General features: G+C 33.0%; 2 protein-coding genes across 2 annotated transcripts in view; both read right to left on the bottom strand.

The window, feature by feature from the left end:
* LOC123302819 (lachesin-like) overlaps positions 1-25,715 on the bottom strand; it is a 1,791,741-nt gene that overhangs the window by 992,821 nt on the left and 773,205 nt on the right. The window lies entirely within an intron of this gene.
* LOC123302110 overlaps positions 1-25,715 on the bottom strand; it is a 160,009-nt gene that overhangs the window by 15,299 nt on the left and 118,995 nt on the right. The window contains exon 3 of the mRNA XM_044884898.1: positions 2,630-2,822. Coding sequence (XP_044740833.1) covers positions 2,630-2,822 — 193 coding nt within the window. The remainder of the gene's footprint in view (positions 1-2,629; positions 2,823-25,715) is intronic.

Raw genomic sequence — 25,715 nt, 5'->3', positions numbered from 1 at the left:
GATACAACGATAAAGACAATTTTATTATTTTGAAGAAACTTTTGCCTAAATAACAAAATCATTAATTCAAAATAAATTCAATTTTAAGATTCATAAATCAAGAATTTGTAGAAATATTTGTTTTCAATCTTATTCAAGCTGATTGCGAGATAAACACCAGTTCCGGCTTCACAGAGATTCATAATTTCGGTGTTATAAGCATTCGAGATTGAAAATTCTCAGTCATTTCCATAAGATAAATGCATCTTTAATATTTCTAAATCTGCAATTTATTTCATAAAAATCATAAATCTAAATTGTTATAGATATAAAATTAAAGCCGCTGTGAAGGAATCAGGAATATTTAACAAAAACTCTAACCTGGCATCACTATTTCTATTATATAATAGCACTACTGATATTGAATTTTAGTAGACTGTATTTCCGTAGACGTTCAACCCCCAAATTTGTATATTTCAAATGAATTTCATCAAAAGTAATTTACCTTGGTTCGACACATTCTCAAAATATCGTACTGTGACATTTAGGAAAATAATGGTTTTTAACTAACTAACTAAAGCTACCATAGATGAGATTAAAGTACGCGTAAAATGATTGAATTCTTAAGTTGAAGCTTTTCCGCATTTACGTTTTTGGTAATGAGGTTTTGGTTATTATAATATAAACATATATTTTAAAATTAACCATTTCAAACACAATCAGTTCCAAAAAGTTAACGCTTTTGGAACTTGACGTAAGTGGTGAGTTTTTCATAATAATGTGTTATCCTATAAAAGGGACTTTTAATACGTTCAGGCTTATAGTCATTTCACTCATCTACTATAAATTGACTATGAGCAGGAAAAACTTATATCACAGTCAACCGGTGAGTTATACAGTCAAAACAAGCGAATACAAATACTTATCGACTGGCGAATTTGAAACGCCAGGCTTATCATTGTAACATCGTAACTTTATTTTGTGCAATGTTAACCGAAGAAAAAAGTTATCTGAAATTTTTATTACAGAGAATTGAACAATAATACACTCATGCCTGAATTCAAACCCTGACCTCTTGGATTCATGCCAAGAACCTTAGAGTATAATTTTTTCAACTGATCGAACTTTTATTTTTGTTCATTTGTCAACGTTAATTCATTATTTACTATTTATGATTTGTTCACTAGCTTGCATCAAGCTTGAACTTCAAAAACCGTTCGTTTATAAAATTGTTTATTTCTGATACAATGGCGTAAAATATAAAGATAAATAACTTACCGAGTAATCTTCATTAAAGAGAATTAAATAAATTCACTCGCTTTATACTTATTTGTCTTTATAGTTTAAGCTATTGTATCATAAATTAACATCAACTATATAACAAAAGGTTTTCAAATTTTATAGTTTTGTTCAAGTTAGTGAACAAAACATAAATTAGTAAATAATGAGTTAATGTTGACCAACAAACAAAAATAAAAAGTCAATCAGTTGCAAAAACTATACTTTAATCCAAGATTTCCGAGATCGAATCCTAGTGCGAGAGTATTTTTTTAATTTCTATTTAATGAATATTACTCGGTATCATAAATTGCATCAATTATAAAACCAAAAGCCTTTTGACGTTTAAAATTGTATTCAAGCTAGTGAACAAAACATTAATAGAGGACAGCTTTTATTTAATTTGTAAAACTAACCTTTGGTACTGAACACAATACGCTGCCTGAAAATATCGTTTATATTCATACGCGGATCATATAATTCAAACGTCAGTAAAACATTCATAAAGATCTCTCAGTCCCATGGTTGTTAAGTGAGAGAAGAAATATGTGGCTATGGCAACTTTATGGATAACTTTGGTACAATTTGGTTGATTATAAACAGAAACGAACAAACAGACTGTGATGACGAAACTACAATATCTGTCCAGACCAACACCTTTCACGTCAAATTCTAGAAGCAAATTATATTTATTTGAATAATTTTAACTCGATTCGGGCAATTTAGAATGGTAAAAGGTATTGAGTTAAAATTTTTCTGATCATCAAGTGCTTATTTAAAAAAAAAAAAAGCAGCAAAATATTTACTTCTGAGAATCATAAATGCTTCAAAGTGCGGTACTTAAAAAACGGGTCAAATGCGGAAAATAGTTTTTGTGAAAGTTTCAATTGTAGTTATTACTTGTAATGTTGACGAAATTCGTGGCCAACTGGAGGATGACGTTTTTCGGAACTACATTTCCTTATGCCATTCTATTTAGAGAGCATATAATCGAATAGAAAATACTCCGATTATATTTATCATCATTGATACAAACGAATAATCTTCCTAAACCCCAATCACATACATCATTTACGACTGTTATATATATATATATATATATATATATATATATATATATATATATATATATATATACATATTATACCATACCTTCCATATCACCCATCATCGTATAACCTCTTCATATAAATACATGTTATATATATATATATATATATATATATATAAACATGTATTTATATGAAGAGGTTGTATGTTGATGGGTGATAATGGAAGGTATGATATGGTACACAAACATAGATTTGAATATTAGTGAAGAGGAAAAAACATGTGTTATATGAATGGTGGCGACCATTATCATTATAATCACCTGAATAAAATATCTAGCAGAATCCAAGTAATCAACGATGCTATGGTTGCAATACAATGATGAATATATTTGATTGTTGCTGTTGTTTGTTGATGATGATTTTGAAGATATAATGAGGCAGCAGGTGTAGAGGCTCCAGAGATAGATCCCGCGGGAGGTTGTATTGGTGTTGGGCTTAGTGTATAATCGTTATCTATAAAAAAAAGTAATACATTGATATAAATAAATAAGGAAATGTGTGTCACTAAGAGCAAATTGAAAAATAAAAGAAGCCAACATAACTTTTCATTTAAATTATTAAATTTCATTCAATTACAATTTCGTTCAAATTACATGCTGAAATATATAGGCACTGATGCGATGCTCTGTTTTGATAAAAGGGCGTAATCTATAAGCAAATTATATTTTCTCTGTTCAACTTTATGCATTATACAGTGATATAAAGTTTAAAATAGAATGTATTCTTTTAGAGATAGTCCCTTTTATCAAACCATAGCAGGCTGGCACATCGTTATTCACATTTTCCAAATTCTTTTTCTAACTAAACTGATGTTTTTATCTCTTTAGGGATGTATGAACATGGCAACAATAATTGAATTGAAGGCTCAACAGTTTTTTATAGGTAGTCTTTTACTCATAGCTTATGTGGTTAAAATTTTATCTTAGGTATTCATGTAAATCATTAAGAAAAATGTCATTGAAAAGCGACATAAAATACATTGTTCCCATGGAGAAATCTCAAAATCCGACTCATTTTGAAAGTTTTTGATAATTTTCACTTCAAAACAGAACGATTCAAAAAACTTTTAAATAGAAAGTAAACATATAAGCAATGGCATAGAAAAGAAAAAAACCAAGTGTCCCCATCCATACAAGGCATGTACGAGCGGGGTAGAGTTAGGGTTGAAATTATTTTCATCTTATTTTTAAGTTGGGTGATGAATTTAAGTATATGTTTATGAATGTAGACAAAAATGAGAATATAATTTCTCGATACCTGCCTTGGTTTGCCAAATATCGAAAGCTGAAAAATTATAAAAATTTTCAATTTTCGATAATTTGAAAAATACCAGAAACATGGCCAATATCGAAAAATTTTACTGTAACTTTTCGTCTTATCTCGTCAAGTTATAACATAATTTATATAACAATAAATCGAAAATATCAATTTTTTAAATTTGTGTCCCTACTACCGTGCTCATACATCCTTCCCAAATTATAATTTTTCTATTTTTTATGTAAAAAAATTTGTTAGGAAGTCAATCTAAGCAAATTACGAAATAAAAGCAACCTTTATAGCTTATTTTATTGAAATATTGTTTAAACGTTTCTTTTTTATTTAAAAAAATTCAGTCAATGATTTTTACTTGGAAACTGCAAATTTTCTTATAAGTGGCCTACTAAAAAATATTTTACTCCGAATTGTGTTTAACGTGAAGAAGTTAAATAAATTATAACCAAAAAATTTTAAAAAAGCGAAACAAAACAAGAAATCAGAAAGGAAGACTGACTGTTCGGTGTCATTTTTTACTTTTTAATATTTTAATATTGAGTGTTTCAACCCTATTTAAATTATTTTTTTGGCTTGTTTCTTAAAATAAATTATGCCTGTAATTTCTATGTATCTCAAATAATAGAAATTAATAGAAACATTGAAACTCGGAAAAAAAGCTACGCCATCAAACATAGGCAAAGAACGACAGGGTGCTTCCTAGGAAGCCAAAATCAAAAGACCCAAAAATCAGAGACAAAATTGAACTTGGAAATAATGCGAAACATATAATTGAATATTAAACGGGTGTATAACTTGACGTCCGAAACGGGAAATTTAAACAAATAAATGATTGTTGAAAAACTCAAATTTTTTATAAAAGAAAATCTATCGAAAGAATTAAAGAATAAACGAAAGGAACTGAGGTATACTCTTCTTTAGTTCAGCGAAGTAGGTGGAACCATTCAATCATTACAGGAAATAACTATTCAATGAAAAATACGACTAGATAGACGATTTATAATTAGGAAGAGGCTAATATTAATTGACCATGGGCAAGTGATAGACGGACAAAAGACCGAAAAGTGAGGAAATTAACAATAGCGTCCAAAAAAATTGAGAGAAAGTTAATCATAAGAATGTACCTGAACTCGGTAGATATTGCAAGAATAGAAAAAGGTCGAAAAATAATAATATCCTTTTTCGATCGCAATCACAAGAAACGAAGTGGTGAGCGTCACACCAAAAACACAATGGCAGTATCCAATGGAAGATAACGGCAACCCACCATTGTACTTTGTCCAAGAGGACCATGGAAATCTTCACGGCTTACTAATCTTTATCTAATAACACCTATACTATGAAACCAAAATATCAAAAAATTATGTCAGCTACAAACAGTCAAAGAAGAGAAAAATATTAAAAATTTTGGTACTTGGAATATCTTCGAACTCTTTTTCTAAAATTTGAAAATGTATATCTGGAAAAACATAGGCTTCCTATATCCGGAATAACTGATAGTAGATGATCAGGGCTAGGAGAAATGTCGAAATCATTTTACACTATGTATATGCTGGTGGAAACAAGAACTGTATTAAGATAACTGTATTTGTAAGTTGATCTAAAACAAGATTAAATATAAAATTATATATACAGTAAATCGGCCAAGCAGAATAAACATGAACATCAAATAGACCCTAATCCAATATGCACGCATATAATTCAGGCGTACGCTTTAATTTCTTATTGTACAGGCGAACAGGGTAAATTCTTACAATAGCCTTGAAAATATTTATTCATTAACAGACAGTAATGAGAATATTATACTTAATTTTGGGTTCAAAGCCAATCTGGGAAGTAATTAATCATTCTCTTTGTCCTGTTGGTTTAGTAGTTACAAACACAAGAGATGATATTTTAGCCATTTTTTTTTTTAAGTCAGAACTTATGTATGACTTATACCTGGCTTAAGCAAGGTTATTCGAGAAGGTTGTGTTAGCTTTTTTAAGACCAAATATAATTCTAATAACCTGTTTTTGAAGTATAACTTTTTGGTATAGTCATTAGAGAAATTATTCCAAATGATATGATCAAGTAAAAGCATTAATAATAAATAAGCAATTAAGAATTTTTATCAACTTTTTTTCATCATTACAATCTGAAAACAAACTTCATTGAGTGTTGCACATAATAAATCAAGGTTGCCTTTAAAAATGTTATACCTAAAATTTTATTTTGTTTGATAAGCCTGGAATAGTATTTACATCCTGTTTATTATTGATTTTTGAATTTGAGATTGGTTTAAATTCAAAGATAAACCATTATAATGACACCATTAACTTATTGAAATATTTGCTTTTCACATCATGTCGCCCAAAACAGATTCATTTTTATGATGGACAATCATCCTGATGTCACAGCATATAGAAAAACATCAAACATCACATCCTTGCAAGCTAAACTATACGATGATAAATCCTTAATTAATAGCTAAAACAGCTATGGAACTAAAACACTTCCTTGAGGTATACTTTTTACTAATTTCTTCCAATCGGAATAAAAAACTGTCTATTAAAACTTGTTTTACTTGTTTTTGGTATGTGTTTTCTATTTAACCTGTGTATTATCTAAACGCTGATGTGGCGGGATTGACCTGTTTTTTGGTGCTCTGAAATTTCTAATTTTAAAATGTATTTTAAATAGTAATTTATAAAAATTTTTATGTGAAATAGTTAAAATATTTTTTTACTTTATAAAATCAAAATTTTCGAGTAATAAAAATGCTTTTTCCTATAAAAAGTGATATTCAATTTGAAAAAAATTTCTTTAAATCCTTAGTGTAGCCAAAGTGTTTAACTTAAAATTAGTGAAAAACGTGTCAAGCAAGTATTTAAGTGGTGAATTGTAAAAGTGAGCAAGCTATGAAAATAAACATCAAATTGTTGATAAAAAACATAAATAAATAAAAGTAAAAATGTTTATTGAAACGATAGGAAAACAGTATATTGTAATCTTAATAAACTTGAAAGTTTTGTCTGACGTAGCTCTGTTATATTGCGCGTTTCGAACCCATCACATACAACTATAATATTCACATACTTTTATAATAGTGTCTGTGATTTTAAATTATTAATTTATATGATTTTAACTTTGGTGAATTATTTTGTAATCGATTTACCTTTTTATTTTGAAACTAATTTTTATATAATTTAAATTTTTGTGCTTCTAATTTATGTGGCTTAAGTTAGTAACAATCTCATAATTTTTTTATTTTAAATTAAATATTTTGATTAACTTCAATGTGTCTAAATTGTGTTTTCTAAAGTGCCACATCATTCTCAATTATAATTTACAATTTATGCCTACATAATTATTAAACTTTAAGTGAATTAAAAGCAAAAGCATTATGAAATAATGTACTTTGAAACCGTAATCACAATTTGTTCGTTTCTATCTAAATTATATCTTATACAAATATAAATTATTGAATGCTTATTATACTAACTGCGATACAGGAAATAATTTAAAGTAATATCTTTGTCCTACCATTAAATAAAAATGGATGCAAATAAATTGGATGAAATCCTTAACCGGCTCGCCAATCTTGATGCCAAAGTCGATAGCACCGAAACAAAACAACTAAAAAAATTGACAGTCCAATTGCCAGTACATAAGACGAAATTAACGAACTATTGCAGGAAAATTTGCAAATAAAAGAAAAAGTAGAGATTCAAGAATCGTAACTCAAAACTTTTGAAACGAATGAAAAAAGACACAACATAGTTACTCTTGGTGTAGATGAGAAAGTACAAAGTATTTATGAACTACAAAATAACATAACTTGTTGGAAAAGGAATTGGGTCTTAAAATTGAAAATAATGATATAAATCTTTAACTAGAATGGAAAGACTCAACAAGACCAATACTGATAAGTTTGACAACATGGAGAATAAAAAGGGAATTATTGAAAAAGAAATGGGATGCTACGAATACAAACTTGGCCCTATGACGTACCAAAGAAAATGCGAGAGGAAAGAAAAAAGCTGGGAGAGTAAATGATGTATTTTAAATACAATGAAGAAAAAGTTAGTATAAGAGGTATCGAGTTAATAATTGATGGTAAATCTTATTTCAGAAAAGAAGCAGAAGAACTGAAAGAACAAATGATATTGGCACAGTCAAATAAAAATAATATAATTCGCGGCGAAAATAAGGAAGTAAATGTGGAAAGTGTTACCTCTCAAAGTCTAAAAACAAATAACAATTGGTAGAGAAGAAACAACACTTCCCGCGATAAACACAAACCCTAAAAAACAAATTAAAATGGCTACAAGCAACGAGGCTCATCGAACAAATCCTTTTCACTGGATGCGAGCTAGAGGATCAAATCCTTCCTTATCATCAAAAACCTAAGTAGGTATTAAATAACATTTACCGTAAGAGGAACAACCCCAACCCGGCTGTTCATCGTGGGCTTGATAGACCACTATCCTCAAAAACCCCAACACATACTCAAGATAATAAAATCAACATGGGCAAAATACATATAGCAACTACTAACGCAAGAAGACTGAGAACAGAGGAAAAACTTATCGAACCTGAAGAAGCATTGCAGATATTAGATGGGACATTCTTGGACTCTGTCAAATTACAAGACGCTATGGACTAGGATAAGGAATAATATAATTCCAAAATTTTATATTCCACTAAAAAGGAGAAACTCAATGAAAGCATGGAATAGTTTAAAAAGGCTTTCAAAAACCCAATGCATAGAATAATTTTATGGTATATTGGATAGAATAGAAATGCTAAACATTAATTTACCTGGCTTCAGAAACCCGTTCCCAATACTAAAAGTATATCTCCCAACACATCAAGCAACAGAAAAAAAAAGGGTACATTTTATAAAAGTCTCACCAAGGCAGAAACTTAATAATAATAATAATAATAATAATAATAATAATAATAATAATAAGGGCAGGAAATCCCTAACTTCACGTCCGAGCCTAACACTAGGACACGTGCCATACCCGGCAACCATCAATTCCGCTCAAAGTGATGGGCTAACGAGGTGGGTCCGTGCTGACTCAGCGGAGCTAAATGAGTCAAATCCAAAAAATGTCAAATTTGAGAAGCAGATTTTTCGGTCCTCAGGCGGGTAGTAGTCGACCCAGTCCTACAGAACCCCGCCCCCCTGCAGGTGACGCTTCTACCTTACCTATAGGGGGTAGCTCTCACGGATATGAGGGAGAGCAATCAAATTTGGCTTTGGATCCCAGGCTAGTCCCGGTAACTAGACGTGCCGCTGACGACGAAGAGCCATCTCAAGGCACTTCTCAAGAAAGTCGAGCGAGCACACAAAACAGTCGTCTTCAGCGCTTTCAATGGACGAAGGCACTTAAGGCTGGCCTGCTCACTGGTTACGAAGCAAGTGAACCATCTAGACGTGGCTATATGGGCAGGATGCACACCCTCTGGTGCGAAAAGCATCCCGAACTTTCCCATATGAAATCGCAACATCTACGCGATCAAGTATCCCGTCTCAAAAAAACCGGATTTGACAAACCCCGAACAGGACAAGAGAAACGATGCAGGACTACGCAAGCGGAAGTGAATCGAGGTCATGAGATAGGGCCGGCTGCTATTGGTGTAGTTCATTCTAAACGTGAGACATTAGTCGCTGAGACGCAGGATGGAATATCTCAGGATGAGCCAGTATTAGAAAGTGAGAGATCTGATACTGAGACACAGGATCGGCTATGGCAAAATACCCCACCACCACCTGTGTTAGAGGCTTCACCACCTACGCCTCTGATACCCGGAGATATCCCTGCACTACCTGTGTTAACGGCGGAAACAGCCACGCCACTCACTTCGACCACGGAAGCGAACGTAGAGGAAACTCCGATCCTTCCTGCTGAGCCACCAAACACTCGTTTGGAAGAGCTTAAAGAACGGTTTCAAAATATCCTGTTCAAAACCGATAATGACCTTTCCAAACGCAAACGTCCCAAGTACCGCAAAACGTTTGCCAAAGCACAAGACCTTGCTTTAATCAACCAGATCGTCGACGATCATCTGAATCATACAAGTAGCCTACTCGAAATCGATAGCTCAGTCTATGCTGCAATGTGTGCTCTTTCTCCTGCCCCCAAGTCTACTGAGACAGCCGAGGAGAAAACACGCAAGCGTATAGAGCAACTTGACTCCAAGTTGACCCCTCTACGACAGACGGTATCACGTATCGAGTGTGTGTTAGAGTACCAGAAAGCTGGTAAACCCTTCACCCCAAAGGTGCGAGCCTTCGCGCGTGAACTCAGGCACCAACACCACACACTAAACAAGGGTATCCTGCTCACTATCAAGCAGCGAAACATTGAAAAGATACGTGTACTAGCTCTCGCTCGGAAAAAGGTAGTTAAACGCGAGAAATGTATTCGAGAGAACAAGATCTTTGTATCGAATCCTTCCCGTTTATTTGCAAAACCCTCTTCTCTCGTCGAGAATCCACCTTCGATAGAGCAAATCGATGGCTACTGGCGTGATTTATATGAAAAGTCGACTAGTGTAGATAAAAATATAAGACCAATCAAACTGTTCGAAAGGTTCTGCAACGCACGCCTAGCAGAACAAGCGGTCCTAACATCTGTTACCGCTGATGAAGTATCCCTTGCTTTCAAAGGCAAGAAGAATCATTCGGCGCCTGGCATGGATGCTGTGTCCAACTTCTGGTGGAAACGTTAAACTTCCACACACGCACATCTTGCTAGGCACTTTACTTCATACATCCTTGGGTACGGGACCTTTCCAACGTGGTTCGCGGAAGGACGAACAGTTTTGATTCCCAAGAAAGGAGACCTTTCAGTTCCGACCAATTATCGCCCGATTACATGTCTCAATACCGTGTACAAAGCGTTCACCTCCATTCTTAATGAACGCATACTCACAACCATAGAACCGGTTTGGCAGATGATATACGAGCAACGCGGCTCCAAACGAGGTATATCAGGTTGCAAAGATAATCTTCTTGTTGACAGATGTATCTGTCAAGACGCTCGTCAGTATCAGCGCGACCTGAGTATGGCCTGGGTGGATTATAGGAAAGCATTTGACACTACCTCTCACCAACTCATATTGGTGCTGCTCAAATGTTTGAAAATTCACCCCGATATCATCAGATGCATCGAAGAGCTGTTACCTTTGTGGAAGACCAAATTTACCATTAGATGTGGTAAACGTACTGTCTCCACAGAGCTGGTAACGTATAAGCGTGGTGTCTATCAAGGCGACAGCCTTAGCCCGCTTTTATTCTGCACCTCCCTTATGCCCCTTTCCTTGCGCTTGCGAGAAGAAACTGGTTACCGTTGTGGCCCCCCGACAGATAGGAAGCATCAGGTAACTCATCTATTCTATATGGATGACCTGAAACTTTATGCTGCTTCTGAGAGCAGTCTATCTCAAGCTCTCAAAGCTGTCCATCAGTACACGAAGGCTATTGGAATGGAATTCGGACTTGATAAATGTGCCGTCATTCATTGTAAGAGGGGTCGTGTCCCTGATTACGATGCAGACGTGCAGCTCACAGATGGAAGCATCGTGAAACATCTCGATGAAGAAGAGCTCTACACATATTTGGGTGTCGGTGAAAACCACATTCAAAGTTTATCTACTGTCAAGAAAGCTCTTCGCGGCAGGTATAGGCACCGTCGTCGACAAATCTGGCAATCAGAATTGTCTGGAATCCATAAGATCCGTGCAACAATATGCTTGCAATACCCATCCTTCTCTATTCTTTTGGTTCCATCAAATGGACAATAGAGGAGCTTAAGGAACTTGATAGAGGCACTCGCAAACTCATGAACGTCAATCGTAGTTTGCACCCGCGTGCTTCTGTACCCCGTAATTACCTCCCACGCCAGCAAGGAGGTAGAGGTCTCCTATCCGTTGAATGTCTACATGATAGGGTAGTTTTAGGAATAGCTTGTCAGGTCATAAATAGTTCAGACCCTCTTATGGAACTCGTGCGCGATCATGAGTTACAGGGAAAAGGAGCATTCTTGTTCTCTGCAGCAAAACATGCAGCGTCTAAATTGGGCCTTGCTTTTGATCCGTCTAATCGTGATCTTGATGATAACGTGGTCCTTCTCTCTAAATCTCGACTTCGTTCAGCTGTAAAAAGAGCTGAAATACGCTCCCTCTTCGAAGATCATCGGAATCGTGACAATCAGGGAATGTTCTACCGTCATCTAGACACCTGTAGTATTTCCGTTGATCTTACGTTCTCTTTTCTCCGATCAGCTGGACTCAAGTCCGAAACAGAAGGCTTTATCATCGCTGCCCAAGATGGTGTGATAGCGACGCTAACTCACCAAAAGTATGTATGTAAGCAAGCAGTCTCCACCACTATGTGCAGAGCGTGCAAATCTCAGCTGGAGACGCTGATGCACCTCATCTTGGCATGTCCTTCTTATGCCACGAACACCTACATACATCGCCATAACGCTGCCCTTCGCGTGCTGTACTACTTCTTGAGACACAAGTATGAAGTGGACCCTACGCCAGTCCTACCATATGCTCCAGGCGAGATCGAGTCCGTCGTCAAGAACGAGAAATGCATTATCTTCAGGAATTTCTCTTTCCCAACTACCAGGCAGCTCTCTGCTACTAAGCCTGATATAGTGCTCCAGGATATCTTATCTAAGACTATGTACGTCATCGAGTTCTCTGCGCCTGCAGAAACGAACATAGTCACGAAGGAGGAGCAAAAACGGACTAAATATCTTGATCTCTTACAAGAACTACGACAACTACACCCTGGCTACTCAGTCAAAATGGTTGTCCTCATTATCGGTTGCCTAGGCGGAATTCGTCCCACTCTCGAGGTTAATCTATCTCAAATTCCGGTCTGCAGGTCTCATCTTCGTCACCTTATCTCTTCTATGCAGAAGGCTGTCATTATAGGCACCCTGCGTACATTGAGATCGCATCAGACTGTCTTCAAGTAACAGCCCTTGAAGTTTCTTTTTTTTCTTTTTCATTTTCTATTTTTTAGTAGGTTCCACATCGCTGCGGTGCAGGGACGGAGCCTGCTTGACCAGGACATTAGACAGACTTACGTACCACCGACTCGGAAAACAGACCGACCAACAGACGTCGCGTGGACTGACGGACGTACAGACTACACGGCCACAAGTCAGTGAACTTTCTTCAAAAGACGTAGCTGCCTTGTGAAGATTTAATGTCTCTCAAGGAGATGGGAGGCTCTGGGGTGTAAATCCTGTATCCTCTCTCCCTCCTTGGCAGGCATGAATTCGTTAATTTCAAATTTTAAATAATAATAATAATAATAATAATAATATTGAACCGGTCCAGTGGCCGAGCTCGCTAAGGCATCTTAGCTTGCTATGATCACTGGCTGGGAGGTTGCGGGTTCGAACCTAGGCAGCGGCAGTGTGAACAAAAATAGTTAATGGAGTGGTAAATTGATCACACTGTCGTCGCTTGGGTGAGAACGAAGTAACCGACTCCATCCACATCATAAAAATGTAATTGTGTATATTAGAATGTATTTTGAAATAAATAAAGATTAAAACATAATGATGTGGGTGGCCTCTGTTAGAGACATAAATGTCTGATGAACGGAGGTAAAACCCCATTATTATATTATTATTATTAATAATAATAATAATAATAATAATAATAATAATAATTTTTTTACCATAGATACAATATAGTACATAGGTTTCGTCAAATTCACAAATTATATGGACAATGTTTTACTATACCATGTGTGCTTGTACCGTCTAGGCATATACATATCTGTGGTATGACAGAATACATCCGTTTAGTAATGCATCTAAGCGAGAGGTAAGACTACAGATACGATACGACAGATCTTCTATTGTATGCATGCAGAGAGTAGGAGTTTTGTTGCATACAAATATTATTTATTGACTAAAAAACTCCCACTCTCTGCATGCATACAACAGAATATCTGTCGTATCGTATCTATAGTCTTACCTCTCGCTTAGATACATTACTAAACGGATGTATTCTGTCATAGTTCAGATATGTATATGCCTAGATGGTACAAACACACATGGTATAATTTCTTAAAACAGTTTTAAATTTATTTATATTTTCAATGTGCATAATTTCTACTGGTAAGTTGTTATATAATTCAGTCCCAACAATTTGAGTATCTTATTTATATTTATCAGTTCCATAATTTTGAACATGAAGATCAGTACATTGTCGAGTATTATAAGGCTGCATTTCTTTTCTCAGTTTAAAATTTTGGTAGTTTTTCTTGATGTATACTAACAACTCATACAGGTATATGCCATAAAAAGTTAAAATATTGTGCTTTATAAAATGATCTTTACATGTTTCTCTATAATTCAGATTAAAAATAAGTCGAATAATTCTCTTTTGTAACACAAATATTCGAGAGAACTCGAACATTGTCCCTAAAGAATAACACAGTATTGCATACAACTATAAGCAAGCCCGTAATACAGAGCCAAAAGTGCGTCTGTATCCTGCGTTTTCTTCAATTTTTTTTATATAGTACCATTCTGTACTCAAGTTTTTACAAACTACATCAACTTGAAATTGCCAACCCATGTCTTCATCTAGCATGACTCCTAGGAATTTCAGTTCAGTTACTCGACTGATCAGATTCCTGCTATTCAATAGCTTGGTATTGTCGATGTGCTTATTATTAAACAGTAAATAAGTAGTTTTGCTCATTTTTATTATTAAATGATTTACTCTACACCAATCACTAAACTGATCAACCACAAGGTCCATTTGATTAATAATGTCACATCTGATGAAAAAAGTACAGATGTGTCATCTGCATAAAGCACAAATTTTCCAAGCGTAATATGTAAGGGCAAATCATTTATATAAATAAGGAATAGCAAAGAACCAAGATTTGACCCTTATGGGACCCCTATGTTTACATCCCTTGATCTAGATTTTTCTACTGCAACATCTGTAATAATTTATCGATTTTGTAGGTAGGTCTGGAACCACGAGTTTGGTAGACCTCTTATGCCAATATTGTCTAATTTTTTTAATAAAAGATTATGATTCACAGTATCAAAAGCTGAACTTAAATCGAAAAACGATACCAATACAAATTTTTTTTATCAATCTCTTCCAATACAAAATGTGTTAATTCAATACTGGTCGAGCACGTGGAGTGCTTCAACATTGTAGACTTCTTGGTCCGTAACTGAATTATTATAAAATGATTTTAATTTGGAGACCAACGGAGTAACATTTACTGTTAAGTTGTTTTTATAATGACTATTAAGTTTATTCGTAACAGCTGTAGCATAATATTCACAAATAATTTCAGCATTTTCATTTCTATTTCTACATACAGTACCATCTGACCGAAGCAGAGATATTTCGGTTTTTTTCTGATTTAGTTCCACCTAATGTTTTGTTAATGGTTTTCCATTGATTTTTAGATTGTTTGCCCATTATATTTTGTTGAAATGATTTTGTTCTACGTATCGTGTTCTTATATTCCTTTTTTCGAATTGTGTATAGACTGTTCAAATAAGGATTATTAGAGGCAGTAACTAAATCAAACAGGTCCTTTAAATTCTGCCTTTCTTTTACTATATCAGGGGTGATCCATTGCAATTTATTTGGTGTTTTGTTTTGCGTTTTAATTATGGGAATATCAACATCTAAACAAAATTAAAATATTTTTCAGAATGTATTATATACAATATTTATATCATTTGACTCATAAACATCACTCCAGTCAGCGATTTTAAGCTTATGTGTGAGATATTGCATGTTAGAATTTGTAAATATACGTTTGTGAATAGTATCGACAGTGTTATTTTTTATTATTTCATTAACATATATATTTGAAGCAATTGACCTTTGTCATGGTCTGATACACACGTTGATAAGTTAGCAATTTTATAATTATTGAAATTATTATTGATAATAACATAATCGAGGCAGCTACTAGATGTCGTTGTACGCGTTGGTTCATTGATCGGATTCTTACAATTAGAGGAATTTAATGAATCACATAATCTGCGTTTCGCGGACGTGGTTGTTAAATAATCAATGTTTAGACCACCACATATTACTACATTGATTTTTTCTGGTTTCAGTGTGTCAAAGAGCCAATTTAGATATTCTTCAAATATGCAAATGTCTCCATTGGGCGCTCTATTTATGGTCACAATTTTAATTTTGAAACATTCCGATTCATATATTATTCCAGAACATTCGAAATGAGATTCCGAACATAGTGCTTCCATATTGATATTTCGTATATACTTTTTCAAATTGCGTCTCGCTAATATAATCACATAGTTATCAAGAACACTACACTGCATAGACACTTTATTTAGCCAGTTTTTTATTTATTCAGTTAAGAACAGGAAATCTACATTATATTGTTTAGCAATCACTTCAATTTTTTCGGTCTTATTGAATAAACTTTGAACATTTTGATGCAAAATCGATAAAACTTCACTGTTTTTTGCCAAGCGGCTAAGTTGACTAATCAGTTTGGAATCTACCAGGTCTTTCTTAACGATAAAAGTATCTTTTTACGATTGATCCTTTGGGTCAGTTTTTGCTTTCATACAGTGACTCTGCTAAACTCATATTAGCTGCTATCTTGAAGCACGCATTCACTCCCTTTGTTTCCAGTTTTGTTACTTGAAAGTTTTGTAGTATCTGCACTTCAGTAGTATCTGGGGTCATCCGTCCAAGAAAGATCCACAATTTCCGTTCCACTGCAGATATACTGTTGGTATCTTCACAATCACCTATAATTACCGTTCTTTTCTTTCTTCTTACCTCCTGCCATCCTTCCACATCGTCTCTTTGCTCATTAGTAGTTCCTTCGGAAGTATTAGGATGTATTTGAGACATTGGAATTTTACGCCTATTCATCAAACCCCTTTTCACTTTTTGTGACTAGCTTGCCTGCTCATTTCTTGGTGACATATTTTGGTGGTCATTAATAATATTATTGATGTTACTATTAGTACGTTGGTTGCTTTCTCGGGTAACTATATGATATGTCGGTACTCTGATATCATGTTTCCACGTTTCAATTTCACTAAGTAATATGAAGTTAACTTCTTTCAATTCTCGAATTTCCGATTTTAAAACTTGAACACTGGCTTCAATACTTGTACAAATTAATTCACTCATCGTTATTTTAAATTCTTCAGATGCTAACACCGTCTCCATAGCACTTTTAATATTAAATTCAGTGCCACCCGATACCCTACGTGTAGCCATTGTCGGTGCCATAACAGGAACATCATTTTGATGTTGAACTTAAATAGCCAAATCGTAGCCAAATCAGATAAAAGAGAGTTCATCCAAGGTAAATATGACCAGGGAAAGAGAACCGACCATGGGCAACGTATGATAAATTTTTGTTTTGAACAAAACTTGAGACTAATGAACATCTTTTTCCGAAGAAACAAAACAGGAAATGGACGTGGATGTCTTCAAATGGCAAAGATAGAAATGAGATAAATTTCATAATTACTATATACCCAAGATTTTCAACAACATCAGCTTGATCTCAAATCTACTTTTTAATTAAGAATGGTAACAGGAACAATAGCGTACAAAGAATTTAAAATACAAAAACGAAAATTTTATAGAAGAAATTGCCGGCCAATTACACATAAACCCGAACACAAACTTTATGAATTAAAAATATCATTAAAATGGATTGAGAAACAAAATAATGTACAAGAAAAATACAAAATCTTAGAAAAAGGCGTATTCAAAATAAAGCAATCAAAAAGAAGAGATAAATGGGACGGTAGAACTCGGTGACGAAGCCAGGCTAAAAAAAAAAAAAAAAAAAAAAAATATGATGAAAAAAAAAAGAAAAGAAAATCGTACACAAATAGCAACAAGCTAGGATTAATAACAAAATTACAAAAACCTTCAAAAACTTCAGCAGAACCAATCAATTAAATATCATAAGAGAACAAATAAACAAAACTGGAGGAATCAAAAGAGCTATAAACCAACTTAAAGAACACAGCATGGATACCAAAGACAACGCAAAAAGGAAAAGACAACAAAATAAAAACTATAACCAAGCGATGACGTATTTTACGAACAGCAACAGATTATTACAAATTGTGTACTGATAAAGTGAACGAAATATCATGCAAAATAACAGTGGGAGAAGATCCAAACACAGAACCAATCCCACACGTTATGCAAAGTGACGTGAGAATAGCTAATTTTATTCCGAACACAGAAAGTTAGTTATCAACGTTAGAAAGAAAATTAGAAATCACATGATATGTTAACCAACGAATCACTAAAACTTACCATCGAATAGATAACACAACCATTTACACATATATACAATGAAATTTCGGAAACTGAAATAATTTTTTCTCAATGATTATTCTATATAAAAAAAGATATTAAAATGAAATCAACAACTATTAACCCATCAGCTTGATGCCGAACTTGTACAAAGTGTTCAGCAAAATTTTATTACACCGCTAAAACAGTAATCTACCTACAGAACAAGAGGGCTTCCGCTCAGATTTTTCAACAATCGATCATATACATACTGTAAAGCAAATCATAGAAAAATGGAACGAATACGACCGCCCGTACTTCATGGCCTTCGCAGACTATAATAAGGCATTTGGTTCTTCGAAGCATCATTATATATGGGATTGTTTAAAAAAACCAAGGAGTAGAAAGTTAATTCATTAGGATCCTCAAGAGCATATATGTCAACAGCACAGCAAAAGTACAACTTGAAAACGTAGGAGATCAATTTAAAATACAGAAGGGTGTAGGACAGCGAGACCAACTCTCACCAAAAAAGAAAAAAAACAATGCAGTTCTACAAAATATATTCAGGCAACTTTATTGGGAAACTTTCAGCTTCAGTATTCAAATAATCGGGGAAAAATACACCACGTGAGATTCGCAGATGATGTCTCTTTATTTGCAGATCTTATCACACTAACAAGAATGTTACAACCAACAGATGAAAGTAAAAGAGCTGGTTTAAAGATGAATGTCAGTGAAACACAACTGTTGACAAATAAGACCGAAGTCAAAATTGAGGTGGGCGAAGAAGAAATCGAATACGTTAAACAGTATATTTGCCTAGTTCATTTCATATCTGTGGAAGTTTTATCAATTAAAGAAGAAGAAAGACGAGTAAATAATACCTGGAAAAGATTATGGTCCCTCAGCGTAGTTATAGAAAATAAATTTATACCGATCTTGGAAAAGAAAACCATCTATACAACACTGTCCAACACTTCCATGTTTCACCTATGGCTGCCAGACCTGGCCACTTACACAGAGAATTGAGCTCATACTGGTGTGTGCCAACGAGGAATGGAAAGAAGTTTGTTGGGACTCAGGCTGAAAGACAAATGGAAAGGTACAAAAACTAGGAGCATCACCAAAGCAGCAGTCGTTAAAGTAAAAACACGAACCCTGAAATGGAAATGGACTGGTCACATGATGAGATCAAGAACTGGAAAGTGGACCAAAAAAGTAACAGAATGGGACCCACGAGACGGAAAGAGACGTAGAAGAAGACAGAAAAAAGATAGGAAGACGATCTGCCAAAAGATTGAAGAAGGACAGGAATGGACAGACAAAGGTGGAGAAAACTTGAGGAGGATTATGTCGCAAGACAGCCTGACCTAGAAACTGATTTTGAATGTTGAACTAAAGAACTGATATTGAATAAACACAGAACATAAAAACTAGTATAGTTAGTATAGTCAAGGTTGTTAATATTGTGTAATGTTTTCTTATTATATTAAAACTGTGCAAGGGTCAGAATAAGTAAAGGCTTTTTTTATTTTAGTTATTTTTATCTAAGTAATCCGACCAAAGCTTGCTTGCGGTTCCCCTAAAATAAATTTTATAAGACTCTTGCAGTAAAAGGTAATGATCAACACAATCAAATGCCTTACACTGATTCAGTGCAATCTTCACCACGTGCTCATGTTTAATACGCTAAAATATTTAAAGGGAATTGAAAAATGGATGTCAACTAAAGTAAATGAATTTCAAATGGGCTTCCGTTTCAACACAACGGTAAAAAGGTGCCCTGAAAACAACATTCAAGTCAATTTTATTTATTATTTTTTTAACATTCATAACATCGTATAGGAAATTTTATAATATAGGATAGAGAAAATTGATAGGAAGGAGGAGATATGTAGGTTGCCTTTTTTAGGAACTATTCCGGTAATAATTTTTGTGCAAATGTATTGGAAATCCAGAGATAGGATAACCGACACATGACACTTAAAATAAGATGCCTCCAGAGTATCACTCATAGAGTGTTTCAGTTAAGGATGTGGAATACAAATGATACCAAGATTATATAAAGTACATAAAATTCTAAGCTGTAAATTACATCAAGAAAAGTAAATTTCAAGTCAAAATAAACGGTTTGGCCATAAAGCGAATGCAATTTCAATGTACAATTATCAATTCAACTGAGAAGTCAATCATATAAGGAATGATTATCCTTACAAATAGAGGATATTTCAAAGAAATATCAATAAATATATTCATTATATAATTTCTGAACCAATTTGTAAGTCTAATAAAAATGATTGCTTATATTTCAATTTCAACTGAAAGAAAAATCGTGTCAAAGGCTAAAAGCAACACATCGTCTAAAGAATATGGAAAAACATCTAATGAATAATTTGTTTACGGCATTCAAGAAATTGGTTCATCCCAATCCAATATGGATTTGATTGTTTTACCACTTAAAAATTAACGAGACAGACGATTTGTCTGGTTTCGAGATGATGCTGTTATCGTTAACTATATTTGTACCGAAAAAACTTTTATTTTTCAGGGAGAACCTTACCAGTTCATGTGCATAAGTACTGGAAAATGTCAAAATTCCACTACCTTTAAAAATTTTTCTGCAAAAGTAAATTTTTTTTAGAGCAAATGCAATTCCAATAACCTTTTTTTGATAGAAAGATTTTTAAGGTGTAGTTATTAGAACCCCATATAATTATTGTAAACGACTTGATTGAAGAGAAGTTGAATAATAAGTAAGCAATAAGACCTAATAATAATTATTTTTTTATTACTCTTATCTTAAAATAAACTTTATATAGAATCTAAGTCAGCCTTACTGCTACTGTAAAATGTAATTCAAAAAAAAAAGTTTCCTTCTTAGATAAGTTCGTAATAATATCTATCTTTTAGTATTACTATTTTCTTCAAATTTTTTTAATTTGAGATTGTCCAAATTTAAAGGAAAACCATTAAAATGATATCATTCATTTGCCGAATTATCGTCATGGCAATAGCAAAAAGAAAAACATTACTTGGCACATCCTTATAATCTGTATACGATGGTAAATCGTTTACAAAAAACTGAAATAGTTTATGCTTACATCGCTTTCTCAGTTTCTCTTACTGCTAATTTCTTCCAATTGGAATAAAAAAAAATTTTTCGTTATAGCTTGTTTCAACTCTTTAGTATCTTTTATCCAGCAATTCGAAAAATTTGGTTTGCGGTGCCCCTAAAACAATCGTTGAACTATTTTTGAAGCAAATGGCCATTATCAACACAATCGGATGCCATAGACTGATCCGTGAGTTGACATAATGCGCCACTAAGACTTTCACCTGACATATATCCAAATTGATGCCTAGTAATTATATTTTATATGCACAAAAAATTATTAATTCTATTATTAATGAACTTTTCCAAAAGTTTTAAGAAAACCGGCCTTCAAAATTATCTTGATATTTATTCTTTATTCAGTAATATCAGTATCATCTTTTGCAGAACGAACTTTCAAGATATGCTACATTACATGTCTCAAATATCTCAATATGAAGTTTTGGAAAATTTTAATTTTCTTTTTACTTCAACACTAGCCTTATGCAGCACAAAAATTTTAAATCTGTAAGTGTTTGTGTGGACTTTTTAATACCTAGGGTAACCCATTCAGGTTTTCGATATTTAGATACTCTTGATGTTTTTCACTGGAAAACTTCAAATAAGACAGCCAAGAAAGGTTTATAAATATCTATTAAGTGTCTCATTTGCCGTACGAGCCTCAAGCACCGATTGTCAATTTCCATCTCTCAACATTAATCTGAGGGTTCACATATTTCCAACACTTTTAAATCGCTTTGAAAAACTCACTTTTTAGTAACTGCAACACTGTCCTTGTTCATACAAAATTCGATGAAGTGTTGATCCAAAAACTACGGGGATTGATATTAACTTAAATATTATCCATATAAGTTACAATATTATCAATTAAATTGGCAGTATTAGCGGTAATTTGGGTTGGCTAATAAACTACAAATGACCAAAAATGTATTTTTTGGAAAATCTTCAATATTTACTTAAGGTGATTATAAATCATGCCATTTCAATAGGGTTCTTCTCACAAATAACCTCAACTATACTATATTCGAACACTTTCCCGCAAAAATTTAGTTTTAAAACTTATCTTTCTTTTACGTTTACAATATTTAAGTTTGAAGATAGAACTAAAGTACCCTCTGTATTCGACGCATTTCTACAAATACTTGTAATTCTTGCATAATTACATTTACAGCCTCTAATTCGTCCCTTTTGTGCCAATGCTTAGGTATACAAAAATAAATTGGCTTAATTATTATTCCCACTAATAGGTTCCTCCATTATATTTTCAAGTTGAAAAGGATTATTTCAAAAACTGCATATATTAAGTATCTCAAAGACTATTTCGTAGGCCTAAGACACCACCTTCCATTTCCCGACGTCATTCCAATATTGGACGGCAGGGTAGATCCACTATTGGTTAGTGCGGACTCACACATGTTGGCATATTGATTGGAAGCAGACTCAATAAGTTTGACGAGCGAAACGTTTTTTCTTGCTTTAAATTCGATGCAACTGTCATCCACATCATTGCCTTTTCAAATTGATATGATTGAAAATTGATTTCATTTTGTGCTTTTTGTCGACGCTAACACAGTCCGTCTACGAAATCAAACCTATGCAATACCTTATCCAAATAGAGACACATTTTGTGCTTATACCTGAAAGGCTCAAGTTCATTTAAATAATGAAAAAATATAAAATTTTGGTCAAGTCTTACTTCATTTATAATAGAGGAACTGAAAAGCAAAATTACAAAGTCTGATTCAGTGAACTCATTAGCCTGAAGAAAGAAGTCTCCTGCCACATTTTCAAAGCTACCATTTTAGCCATGGAGATAAATATTTGCGAAGAAGTAATTATAAACCTTTTTTTAATTTCTATTAATTTTATATTTTTACCATGTTGTTCAATCTTTTATAAAAATATTTAATTTGTTGTTATAAGAATATATTTGTTTACGCATATGTTTGATGTTGCAAGTAAAAACAAGTAAGGATTAAATAAATATGTGCAAGTTTGAACTTGCAACTAATATAATTTATACACACAATTAAGAAGAGCACAGAGCAGTGAGTTCTGCAGTAGGCTTCGTGACAGACGGATGCATTAATTGTGTGCAGAAACGAAATGTAACTTCTCAACTAATCAACCTTCAATAAATTATTAATTATGGAATAAATAGTGTTTGTGTTAAAAATCCTACAGTCCACTTTCCTTACAAACCTTTTATCCCATAAAAATCCACATTTACCAACACATGCCAAACTCAACATCCAATGGAAATAAGTATTGGTTTGGAACTAATCAGAAGAAATGTCAAAATGTTTGAAATATTTCTTGGATAACATTATCCAACAAAACCAGCAAAAAAACAGAGGACAAATGTCAAGGTAAACATTAATACTAGAAATTAGAGGACGGTTGGTATAAATTCGATATCAGAAGAATGTTTTCCAAAATTTTAATTATTTATTTCAGACTTCCAACTTTTTAGAGTTTCAACGTTAATTTTTTTTACACTGTGTGGATGTTTAATAAGTAGCGGCGGGAAGGAAGAAGAGTTTAAATGTTAACACGATAAATTTTGTTTTTTTCCTGAGAGAAAGTTTTTTTTTGTCAACTTGAAAATAGAAAATATTAGAATAACTTTATAACGTTTATAGGTTAGTTCAAAACGAGAATTTTGACTTACAAATACAATAAGTTCCCTAACTAAACTTTTATCCGCAGAATAAAGAGAACTGAGTATCAATTGTTTATATATTTGTCTAAGATGTTGTAGTTCCTAAACAATAACCTCGATTTCTAAGGAAAGTTTTTTTATTTTATTAATTCCTGATTTACACGGGATAATTTTTAACTGAATTTATACTCAGTTAAGCAAAAATCGGTTCGTTCGCTTGCAAATTTATAAACTTTTCTCCTAATTTTTAGGTATTTACTAGCTAAATCAAATTTTAATTAAAGTGATTTAATCTCATTACTATATTCAATCACCTTTTCACCTTTCAACTTTTAAGGTTTTTCTGAGATTTGCTTTAACCTTACAATAATCATACGAAATTTTTGCATTCGATTAAAGTAAATCTCAAACAAATATCTTATTTAATGTTTTAAATAACATAATTTTACAATCAAATTAATTAATATTATTATTCAAAAAATTCTTGTACATTACATGATGTTATACCTTTTAGTTTAGATAACATTCATAACTTACTCTTACATAAGCAATTTTTTTTTTATTTACTTATTATAATCATGTATATTATTTCTTGTAAATATTCTCTGTACAAACTTAATTCATGCTAAAGAACTTAATAAAGAATATTACTTTTAAAATTGATATTATTTAATTTTTTATGTAACTTTAATTATTATAGAGTTTCCTTTAGACTAATACATTAACCGAAAAAATTTTAAAAACTAAAACGAATGCTTACAAAACTGCAAGTCGTTAATACTTAATGGGACTCAAAAACTGTATAGCATCTTTTCCCTAAGAAAAGTGTACACTCATTTTTGAAAATATAATATATGTGGTTATTTTAATTGATTCAAACACGAAAAAACAATTGGTTATCTTGTAATAATTCTTTTAAGGGATGCATCTACTAACAGGGGCGATCCTTGCATTAAATCAGGTATTTTTGTTTTCTTGAAATGTTGTTTGCAGTGTTAAATCCAAGTTTTCGGCCTCGGCAAACGACAGGATCATGCCGAAAAATAAAAAAACCTCGAAAATTTGGAAATTATTCCAGTTTTTGCCGATTTGTTTTCATCAAAAATTGTTTTATTCATTTTTAAAGCATACATCTGTTTTGTCAAGCTATACGATTTCCCGCAAAATATCATCTTCTGAATAGAGTAAAAAATATTTCTTACATAAAACTAAACGAATTTGTTTTGGAACTATCGTAAATTTCAAAATATTCGAAAAATTGCTTTCTAGAAATTTTTGTTGTTTTTTCAAAATGTTTCACAAGACCACTGTATGAAGCTACCTGCAAATTTTCAATGTCCTTTCTTTATTAGTTTGGAAATTATGGGCACCAAAATTTTGTCCTAATTTGCGCCTTTACGGGTATCAAGTGATGTTTCAACAAAAATATATCAAACAAAAGTTGTTAATTTTTTATAAGGAACATTTTTCACATTTAAACTTCTGTTCTATGTTCTAACGGTTCTAACGGTTTACAAGATTAATTTTGCGAATAATCGTATAACTTGAACAATAAACAAGCTTTGAATGGCTGTATCTTCGAAACTATCGGTCCTCTGAAAAGCGGCTTGATCTCAAATTGTGTCACATTCAACCTTCTTTAAAAATTACAAGTTTTTATGAAAAACCTCAAACCCGCCCTTCCGGATCAAAATCAGCCAAAACTGTAATATAGTCAAAATTTTCGAGGTTTTTCTTATTTTTGGTATGATGAAAACTTGGATTTAACATTGCATTTACATTGCAAACAATATATCAAAAACCAAAACTACCTGACTTGATGCAAGGTCCAATATTTATTTTGAATTGATTTAATTTTAATAATATATCTACCACCATTTAATTACAAATAAAACAAGTGAAAAAAAAACAACAATTGACTAAGTTAATTGTTAAAACACAATGTATAGACAATGTTGATTACATTGTATGCATATCCGAA

The sequence above is a fragment of the Chrysoperla carnea genome, chromosome X, assembly GCF_905475395.1.
Source record: "Chrysoperla carnea chromosome X, inChrCarn1.1, whole genome shotgun sequence".
Lineage (NCBI taxonomy): Eukaryota > Metazoa > Arthropoda > Insecta > Neuroptera > Chrysopidae > Chrysoperla > Chrysoperla carnea.
The sequence above is the reverse complement of the archived record's forward strand: the minus strand, read 5'-3'. Positions and strand labels throughout refer to the sequence as shown.